We start from the raw sequence: 9,479 nt of genomic DNA, 5'->3' as shown, positions 1-9,479 counted from the left end.
GGCATGGAAGCCCCACTCGTGGGGGCGGGGGCGGGGGTCCGAGGCCCCCCATCCACGGCTTCCCTTCCCCGCCCCGCCCCCAACGTGGGGTGGGGGGGGGGGGTGGTGTGTGGCCTCTGCTCTCAGCAGCGAGGTTCTGCCGCCCCCTTGTGGGCGGACTGAGGACCTGACCCCAGAAACCAGGTCCCCGGCGGAGGGGACAGCGGGCGGCCCCCACGCGCCTGCGCCCCCATCCCCGCGGTCCAGCCCCCCGCAGCGGGAGAGGCGGGCACTGGCAGGAACTTCTTTGACGGGGTGGGGGGCTCCGTATGGGGGGGTGTCATCTGAGGGTGGGAGGCTCCGATGGGGTGGGGGGCTCTGTCCGGAGGGTGGTCATCTGGGGGTGGGGGGCTCAGGTGGGCTGGGGGGTCCACGTGGCCTTTGATCTCCCGAAAGCCTCAGCGTTTCCCAGCCTCTGGCCCCGGGGAAGCAGTGGGGGCCTGTCCCAGCGCGGCAGGCTGTCTGCCATCCGAGTGCCAAATAAGGGGGGACAGGCTTGTGACAACCCCAAAACGCCCCCCTCATCTCTGCAGCCTCCCCCTGGCGGGGAAATCCCGCCCCTGCTGAAACGGAGGGGTCCAAACCAGACCTCCCCTCCCCCTGCCTCCCTCCCCCCTCAGCACCGCCCCCCACCCGGCACCCCCAGACCTGGCACGGAGGAGCCCGGGGGCAGAAGACTTCCAGGCTCCCGGAGCCGCGGTCTGGAAACCCACCCTCTGACCCTCGGGACCCCCCAAGTCTGAGGGGGGAGCCTCATTCGCTCTTCCCCCCATTGCCACCATTTCAGCACCCCCAAAGCTGACATTTATTTGATACCTTTTGAGTTCTGGGTTCTGCCCTCAGGAGTTTTCTAGACATTATTCCGTTTAATCCTCGTGACAATTTATGCAAGACCTAGTTATCATCCTCCCCTTTTACAGGACAGGACACAGGCACAGAGAGGTTAAGTTACTTGCCAGGGGTCACACAGCAAGGAAGCTGGGACTCCAATTCCTTTACCGTGGAGCGCCCACCGGGAGTGCAGGACTGGAAGAGGGGGTGACAAGGCTGTGCACCCACAGCCCAGCCCCTGGGACTCGCAGCTTCCAGGACGGTCCCCTGAAACTCAGCGCATGGTGGGAGGGGCCCTCCTCGCCCAGGCAGCCGGCTCCACGTTCACGTTCAGGGTGGGAGAAGAAATCAGGCAGCGGGTAAAGAAAGATGTCTGCGATGCAGAGGGGGGACAGAGATGAGACCCTGGGGGCCGCGGGCTGTGGGGAGCTCCTTGTCCGGGCTCGAGAAGAAAGACCAGGTGGAGGCCCAAGGAGGGTGTAACAGCCAGGTAACCCGCAAAGAGACTTCCAGGAGGGACTGCGGGGGGGCGGGGGGGGGCCAGGTCCTGAGCCGCCTTCATCCAGGGACACTTTACCCCGAACCCCAGATGGAGTCATTCTCCCGGCCCCAGGACCAGGGTGCGGAGGAGACACTGCGGCATCCCTGGGGGGCTGCCTGGAGGAGGCGGGTGGGAAGCCTTCAGGTGGAGGAGCTCGCCGCCCTCTCCTGGCTCCCAGGCTCCTCCAGCTCCTCCAGCTCCAGCCCCCAGGCGTCCTCTCCCTCCTCCTCCTTCTTTCTCACAGTCTCCTCTTCCTTCTCTCTGTCGCTGTGGAGACAGGCAGGGCCCAGAGACGCCAGCTCAGGGAGGCCTCCCGGGGCCCCAGGCCGCCCACCGTTCTCCCAGGGCCTCTGAGTCCTGCCCGCCGCTGCTCCCACTGTGTAGACGGGAACGCCGAGGCCCAGACAGCCGAGGGCGCTCGCCCAGTGTGAACAGGCAGCGGGGCCGGCGCCCACGCTGCAGCCGCATCAGCCAGAACCGCGCTCTCAGTGTCTGGCCTCGCTGGCTCCCTGGGTCGCAAAACTGTGGGTGATCGGGCGGCCACAGACGGGGGGGTGGGTGATGGGGGGTGGGCGGGTTAAGGAGTGGATGGGTGGACGGATGGACAGATGGACGTGTGGATGAACGGTGGGAAGGTGGGTGGATGGATGATGGGTGGGTGAAGAGAGAGAGGGATGGACAGACAGAGGGATGGATGATGGACGGATGGACAGACAGAGGGATGGACTATGGATGGACAGAGGAAGGGACAGTGGACGGATGGACAGACAGAGGGATGGACTATGGATGGACAGAGGGATGGATGATGGACGGATGGAGAGACAGAGGGATGGACTATGGATGGACAGAGGGATGGATGATGGACAGACAGAGGGATGGATGATGGACAGACAGAGGGATGGACTATGGATGGACAGAGGGATGGATGATGGACAGACAGAAGGATGGACACAGGGTGGACAGAGGGATGGACGATGGAGGGAGGGAGGGAAGGAGGGACACAGAGGCAGGGATGGCGGACGGCTGGGGGGAGGGAGGGGCAGACGAGCGGATGGGTAAATGGATGGAGGGCCCAGTGGACGGGATTAGCTGGAGGGTTAATTGGGGGGGGGGACAGACTCCACAGCTCCCGTGGGAGACACGTCTCAGGACGGGGGTCTCTGCGAGGAAGCCGCCCTCGTTTTGCAGATGAGTCGTCAGGAGGGAAGCCAGCGAGGATGGGAGACCCCAGCATGCTGATGAAGGGAGAGGTGCTCCCTGGAGCCCAGAGGGGCGGGGCCCTGAGGGGAGGGGAGGGGGCGGGGCTCCGAGGGGAGGGGATGGGGCGGGGCTCCGAGGGGAGGGGATGGGGCGGGGCTCCGAGGGGAGGGGAGGGGGCGGGGCTCTGAGGGGAGGGGATGGGGCGGGGCCCCGAGGGGAGGGGAGGGGGCGGGGCTCTGAGGGGAGGGGAGGGGGCGGGGCTCTGAGGGGAGGGGATGGGGCGGGGCTCCGAGGGGAGGGGATGGGGGCGGGGCTCCGAGGGGAGGGGAGGGGGCGGGGCTCTGAGGGGAGGGGATGGGGCGGGGCCCCGAGGGGAGGGGATGGGGGCGGGGCTCCGAGGGGAGGGGAGGGGGCGGGGCTCTGAGGGGAGGGGATGGGGCGGGGCCCCGAGGGGAGGGGATGGGGGCGGGGCTCCGAGGGGAGGGGAGGGGGCGGGGCTCTGAGGGGAGGGGATGGGGCGGGGCCCCGAGGGGAGGGGATGGGGGCGGGGCTCCGAGGGGAGGGGATGGGGGCGGGGCTCCGAGGGGAGGGGATGGGGCGGGGCCCCGAGGGGAGGGGATGGGGGCGGGGCCCCGAGGGGAGGGGATGGGGGCGGGGCTCCGAGGGGAGGGGATGGGGGCGGGGCTCCGAGGGGAGGGGATGGGGGCGGGGCTCCGAGGGGAGGGGATGGGGGCGGGGCTCTGAGGGGAGGGGAGGGGGCGGGGCCCCGAGGGGAGGGGAGGGGGCGGGGCCCCTAGGGGAGGGGATGGGGGCGGGGCCCCTAGGGGAGGGGAGGGGGCGGGGCTCCGAGGGGAGGGGATGGGGCGGGGCTCCGAGGGGAGGGGATGGGGCGGGGCTCCGAGGGGAGGGGATGGGGGCGGGGCCCTGAGGGGAGGGGATGGGGCGGAGCCCCAAGGGGAGAGGATAGAGGAGGGGAGAGGATGGGGGCGGGGCTCTGAGGTGAGAAGATGGGGGAGGGGCTCCAGTGGAGAGGATGGGGGAGGGGCTCCGAGGGGAGGGGATGGGGGCGGGGCTCCGAGGGGAGGGGGGATGGGGCGGGGCTCCGAGGGGGGAGGGGCGGGGCTCCGAGGGGAGGGGGGATGGGGCGGGGCTCCGAGGGGGAGGGGGCGGGGTTCTGAGGGGAGGGGGAGGGGCGGGGCTCCGAGGGGAGGGGAGGGGGCGGGGCTCCAGGGGAGAGGATGGGGGAGGGGCCCCGAGGGGGGCGGTGGCTGGTTGGACGAGGGGCTCAGACAGGGCGGGGGCCCACCTGTCGCTGGACCCGCTGCAGCAGATGGCGTGGCCCAGGGCGAGGACGAAGAGGAGGAAGAGGAAGGCCAGCGCGGCCCCCAGCCCCACCAGCCACGGCTTCCTCTGGGCCACTGCGGGGGATGGGGGGCGGGGGCGTCAGCGGCCCGGCGCTGGGGGGCCGCTTCCCGCCCCCCTTGCGCCCCCCACCCCGAGGCCTTACAGGGCTGCGCCTGGCCAGGCCGCGGGCCCAGAGCTGCCAGGAGGCAGAGTCGGCCGGGGGTCGCCCAGGATCTGCCCATCTGGTCCGTCCGTCCTCGCCCCCGTCCAGCAGGTTCTGGGGCGCAGCCCCTGCGGAGGAGGAAGTGGCCTGCCCCGGGCACCCCAGGGCGGGGTGTGGCCGGTGCCGCAGGAAGTGGGCGTGGGGCCGCCCCCCTCCCTGGGTTCCCCAGCGTCCCAGCAGCCTGTCTCCCTGAGGTCCACCCTGACCCCTCGCTCGGGGAGGCTCGGGGAAGGTGGGGACTCATGTCCTGAGCGCCAACTCTGTGCCAGGCCTTGCAGTGGCCCTTAAGCCCGCGTGCCTCCTTCAAGCCTCAAACTCTGGTCCTCACGTTGCAGAAGAGGAGCCAACTGGAGGCTCAGAGAGGTCAGGCCACCTCCCGGGGCTGCACAGCATTGCAGAGGAACACAGTTCTCCCAGCTAGGAACCACGGACAGGAAGGACCGCCCCCCCCCCAGCCCCACCCCAACCATCTCCCACCATCCTTAGGACGTGAGTCTCCAAATGCACCTTTGCCAGAGCCTGCCAACACCCCAATCCTTTGGGCAGCCAGGGCTTCCGTGCCAGCTCGGCCAACAACAGCCGGGGAGACCTGGCCAGTGGCTCCCCTTTTTCTAAGCCTCAGTGTTTTCAGCTTTTATGGGACGAATTGGGTACGGACAGAGACCGAGGGCGGATAAAGATGCCAGGCGCTCCGTGGGGACATGGATTAGGGCGATTCCTACGTTTCGTTTATTTATGGTTCTGCCGCCCCCTGGTGGGCGATCCTGGAAGGGTTGGCTCCCCGGCATCTGGGCTGGACCCCAAGCCCAGCTCTGGACCCCAGAGCGGAGCCCCAAACGCCAGCCTTTATCAAAGTCCTCGTGAAGAGAGAGTTACCGTCCAGGGCAAGGTCCAGGGCCCCGGAGAAAGTGAGGAGAGTGGGGGAGGCTGGAAACGGAGGGGAAAGTGCTGTCCCACCCCCCACCCCCAGGACAGGGCAGGGCCCAACCCCACCCTCTGGGACCCAGCTCCCAGAAACCGAGTCACGCGACCTAAAACACGGGGGTGAGGGAGGCAGGGATTTCCCGGGAGACGGCCCTCGGGGCTCAAAGTCCAGTAATCAGGGCCGCAAAGGCGAGATGGCCGGGGCAGCTTTCAATCTGCCTGGGGCATCGGGCACTCGTGCGGCCGGGTCTCCCACCCCTGCCCCGGCGTTGCCCCCAACCCCAAAAGCTGCCTCCCCCAGGGGGAAACTGAGTCCCGAAAGACGACAGGAGCCCTTCCGGAGGGCTCTTATCAATTCTTTAATGCAGGCCCCCAAGAGGCAGCCCCTGGCCGGTCTTGGTCCTGAGGTTTCATGGGAGGGAGGAGATTGTGACCAATAGATATCAGGCAGAGGGAAAAGAAATCAGGCAGTGGGGAGAAGAAGGTGGAGCCATCAGATTGGGGGGTTTGGGGGGTTTCTCTGTAACGAGGAACACGCTCCAAGTGCGGGAAGAATCACCAGGCAGGACGAATTAGAAGGAGGGTGCATAAGGACCGTGTAAGGTGCAGAGAGCTCTCCTTGAGGGGCGGGGTGAGTCCCAAGCCTCTTCATTCGGGGCGCTGTGTTCTCAACCCCAGATGGAGTCATTTCGGTGGCTTCAGGTCCAGGTCATTCCTTTAGGGTGGGGAGGGGCATGTCTGGAGGGCTGCCTGGAGGAGGCGAGTGGGGAGTCTTCACATGGCCGTGTTCTTGTTTTTCTCGTGGTCTCTGGGCCCCTCTTCCTCCAGCCCCAAGTTGGTTTCTCCTGTCTTCTTGGCCTTTTTCTCCTTCTGTTTCTTGCCCTTCTTGCCTTCTTTACTGCAGGGACACAAAGGCCCCAGGCCACAATGAGACAGAGTCGCTCCCATTTAATGGACACCTACCTGTGCCAGGTCTTGTGACGAGTGTTCGACAAAAAGCATCTTTGTTGAAGCCTCAGGACAGCCCTGATGAGGCAGCCTTGTTATTTCCATTTCACCAAGACAGAGACAGAGACTCAACTGCCCCATGGATGGGCAGATGAGAGGATGGATAGATGGATGGAAGGTGGGAGGGAGGGAGGGAGGGAGGGATGGATGGATGGAGGGAGGGAAGGATGGAAGGATCGATGGATGGATGGATAGATGGATGGATGGATGGATGGATGGAGGGAGGGAAGGATGGAAGGATGGATGGATGGATGGATGGTGGATGGATGGATGGAGGGAGGGGTGGATGGATGGATGGGTGGAGGTGGATGGATGGAGGGAGGGAGGGATGGATGGATGGTGGATGGTGGATGGATGGAGGGGTGGATGGATGGATGGGTGGATGGTGGATGGATGGGTGGTGGATGGATGGATGGAGGGAGGGAAGGATGGAAGGATGGATGGAGGGAGGGAGGGAGGGAAGGATGGAAGGATGGATGGATGGATGGATGGGTGGATGGTGGATGGATGGGTGGTGGATGGATGGATGGGTGGATGGTGGATGGTGGATGGATGGGTGGTGGATGGATGGATGGTGGATGGGTGGATGGAGGGAGGGAGGGAGGGATGAACGAGGCGCCCCGGCACGGTCTGGAGCCTCCGCACAGCCTGGGAGCGGGACGCACGCTTTACTGGGGCTGAGCTGGGTCTTAGGGCACAGTCAGGGTCACACTCCCTCAGGCACTTCCTGGGCTCAGCCCAGAACCTTCCAGCCAGGCTGGTCTCGTCCTGGCTCGTGCACCCCTAGTCCTGCCCCCAAGCCTTTGCTCAGCTGGGATCTTGGTCCAGAAGTGCCCCAGCCACGAGCACACCTTGAGCCCTCCATCAAAATCACATCTGGACGCGGTCGGGACCACAGGAGACCTGAGTCCGGGAGGGCCCCCCACACCCAGTCACACGCTTGTGGTCACATAACCCCACTCTGCAGTCTTGCTCAACAGGTATTTATTAAACGCCTAATGTGTGCCAGGCCCTGTGCTGGGCAGTGGGGACACAGCCAGGATCAAAGCTAAGTTCTAGTCACCTGTTGGAAGCCACCGTCTCACGGTGAGAAACCAGTAAATGACTGAGAGCGTTTCAGCTAGTGGGGACCACAAAGAAAGCAAGCAGGGCTGTGGGACAGAGAGTGTCAGGGAGGCCGGCGATCAGGGTGGAGCCTCTGTGAGGAGGACACATGGAACAGGGACTGGAGGAGGAGAAGGAGCCAGCCAGAAGATACGAGGAAGGGTGTTCCAATCAGAGCAAACAGTAAGTGTAAAGGCCCTGGGGCAGGAACGTGCACACCCAGGGGAAAGGTCTTCCAACCAGAGTGAAGAGTGAGTGCAAAGGCCCTGGGGCAGGAACGTGCTTGAGGTGTTCAGGACAGAAAGAGGTCATCTGTGTGCACCCATCCCTCCCGCCCCCAGGAAGGGGCTCACACAGACCCCCTGACCCCCACCCTCAAACACAGGCGGTACCTCGGATCTATTTCCTGGTACACGTTGGGCTCCAGCCTGATAGCGGACTCCTCCTGGTCCTCAGCTCTGCATGGGAGATGGAGACAGAGGGGTGAGGAGGAGTGAAGGGCGGGAGGCGGGGATAGCCTCGGCTCAGTGTCCCCTCTATAGGACTTAGGACCTCCAGGAAGCAGGAGGGTAGGCCGCATGGCTGTCCTGGGCTACGGGACGGGGGCCGAGGAGGAGCAGGGTGATGGGGAGGCCTCCAGACATTGGGCATCAGCCGGGCAACAGGGGGGAGGGACCAGAGAGGGTTAGGAAGTGGGACAGGGGTGCCTAGCTCTTTGGGGAGCAGAAGGGGGACAGGCGGCTGCGGGGGGGGGGCGGCGCACAGGCTCCCACCTCACTTTGGAGCACCAGACGCGGTTGGCCAGCATGAGGACGAAGACGATGAACAGGAACCCCACGACGGCAGCCAGGCCCACCAGCCAGGGCTTCAGCTGGCGCCCTGCGGGGGTCGGGAGGTGCGGGAGGGGGCCTCAGAGACGGGGAGGGGAGACGAGAAGGGTGCGGGCGATGCTTGCACGGAAGGGGCTGGGTTTCAGAGAAGAGGAGCGGGGACCCCCGGGATGGGGGGGCCAAGCCCCAGGGGATTGTGGGGGAGGCCAGGCCTCCCAAAGGGGCTGACCCCCATCTTCTGCCGGCCTCGTCCTCATCAGAGGCCTCAGTTTCTCCTCTTGGAAAACGGGGGGGTGGGGGAGAGGAGGCGCAGCCCATCCCGGGGACCCCCCACGACCCCCCACCGCCCGCCCGGGGCCGGAGCCCTACCCTGCTGGGCCTCGGCGGGCGCCAGGAGCAGAGCGCCGAGAGCGAGCAGGGTCCGCAGGGTCCCCAGGGTCCCCATGGCCGCGGAGGAGCCGGCAGGGAGCGCGGCGCGGTGCGAGCGCAGGCGGTGATAAGGCGCAGGCGGGTCCGGGGCGGGGCGGCCCTGGCCCCCGGGGGGCAGACTCTGGACCCGGGGTAACAATTAACCCGGAGGCCCGCCCCTGCCCCAGCCTCGGGGTCCCCCAGCGCCCTCCGTGGCCGCCCGGCGCTGTGTGCGCACGGTCACCTGCTCTGAGCGCCCCCGGGAGCGCGCGCCGCGCCTGGCGGAGAGGCCTGGGCACAAAGTGGTGCAGAAACAGCCGGCAGCTGGAGTCTGAACCCTCGCGGCCAGCAGCATCTGTCACCCCGGGTCAGCTCCCCGACCCCTGGGAACCCACAGCCAGCGTGAGGTGGGCGCGGGGCCAAGAAGGGAAGGGACCCCTGGTCCGCGTCCACCTTCAACCCCAGCCGGAGACCGGGGCACCCCCGCGCAGATGACTCAGGCTCCAGGCTCCCCTGCCTGTCAACCTTGATCCCGCGGTGATTAGAGCGTGGACCCTGCCCCCCGGCCAAGGGGGACCCCACCCCAGCTGCCACCCCAGGGCGAGACAGCCATGCCTCCAGCACGTGGCAGGAAGGCAGGGTGGGGGCTGGCCCTTCTCCAGGCCTATGAGACAGTCCCCCCCCCCCCCCGCCACGCAGGGCCCTTGGGGGCTGGGAGGATGCTAGCATCATTGCACATGCATTTATGGAGCGCCTACTGTATACCTGGAGCCACCTCTCTTCCAGGTCTGACTATAAGCATTGTGCAGACGAGCCACTCAGTAGAGAGTGACGGAGCTCAGGTGCCCAGGCCCCAGGCCGGCCTGCTTCAACCAGCGGGACTGGCACGTAGAAAGTTCCTACTGTGTGCCCTGTCCTGTGCAAGAAAGCTCAGAAGGGAGGGAAGCCTCGGGCTGTCTCCCCTGGGAGCTCTGGGCCTCGTTGGTAAGTCAGGATCCCCAGAGACAGATCGAGCTGGGGAGCCGTG

At 66.4% G+C, this 9,479-nt stretch overlaps 2 protein-coding genes across 2 annotated transcripts; both read right to left on the bottom strand.

The window, feature by feature from the left end:
• Nucleotides 1-820: 820 nt before the first annotated feature.
• On the bottom strand, nucleotides 821-4,266 carry LOC139083784 (small integral membrane protein 24-like). Its single transcript, XM_070622544.1, has 3 exons — nucleotides 4,119-4,266; nucleotides 3,918-4,029; nucleotides 821-1,678 (listed from the first exon to the last, which is right to left on the bottom strand). Exons 1-3 carry the CDS (start codon nucleotides 4,195-4,197, stop codon nucleotides 1,552-1,554), a joined length of 318 nt encoding a protein of 105 aa, XP_070478645.1. The 5' UTR covers nucleotides 4,198-4,266; the 3' UTR covers nucleotides 821-1,551.
• A 1,176-nt stretch (nucleotides 4,267-5,442) lies between these two features.
• Nucleotides 5,443-8,988, bottom strand: LOC103544824 (small integral membrane protein 24-like). Its single transcript, XM_070622543.1, has 4 exons — nucleotides 8,414-8,988; nucleotides 7,988-8,093; nucleotides 7,607-7,672; nucleotides 5,443-6,000 (listed from the first exon to the last, which is right to left on the bottom strand). Exons 1-4 carry the CDS (start codon nucleotides 8,487-8,489, stop codon nucleotides 5,877-5,879), a joined length of 372 nt encoding a protein of 123 aa, XP_070478644.1. The 5' UTR covers nucleotides 8,490-8,988; the 3' UTR covers nucleotides 5,443-5,876.
• Nucleotides 8,989-9,479: the final 491 nt, after the last annotated feature.

This window comes from Equus przewalskii, chromosome 6 (assembly GCF_037783145.1).
Source record: "Equus przewalskii isolate Varuska chromosome 6, EquPr2, whole genome shotgun sequence".
Lineage (NCBI taxonomy): Eukaryota > Metazoa > Chordata > Mammalia > Perissodactyla > Equidae > Equus > Equus przewalskii.
Note: the sequence above shows the minus strand (reverse complement) of the source record. Positions and strands in the feature narration are given on the sequence as shown.

What these genes read in the sequence shown, in the direction of transcription:
- LOC139083784 (XM_070622544.1), bottom strand. Translation starts at nt 4,197, where the DNA reads ATGGGCAGATCCTGGGCGACCCCCGGCCGACTCTGCCTCCTGGCAGCT. An exon ending in GCCTGGCCAGGCGCAGCCCT is followed by an intron (nt 4,030 to 4,118) that starts GTAAGGCCTCGG and finishes CATCCCCCGCAG; the next exon opens with TGGCCCAGAGGAAGCCGTGG. An exon ending in TGCAGCGGGTCCAGCGACAG is followed by an intron (nt 1,679 to 3,917) that starts GTGGGCCCCCGC and finishes CTGTCTCCACAG; the next exon opens with CGACAGAGAGAAGGAAGAGG.
- LOC103544824 (XM_070622543.1), bottom strand. Translation starts at nt 8,489, where the DNA reads ATGGGGACCCTGGGGACCCTGCGGACCCTGCTCGCTCTCGGCGCTCTG. An exon ending in GCCCGCCGAGGCCCAGCAGG is followed by an intron (nt 8,094 to 8,413) that starts GTAGGGCTCCGG and finishes CGACCCCCGCAG; the next exon opens with GGCGCCAGCTGAAGCCCTGG. An exon ending in TACCAGGAAATAGATCCGAG is followed by an intron (nt 6,001 to 7,606) that starts GTACCGCCTGTG and finishes GTGTCCCTGCAG; the next exon opens with TAAAGAAGGCAAGAAGGGCA.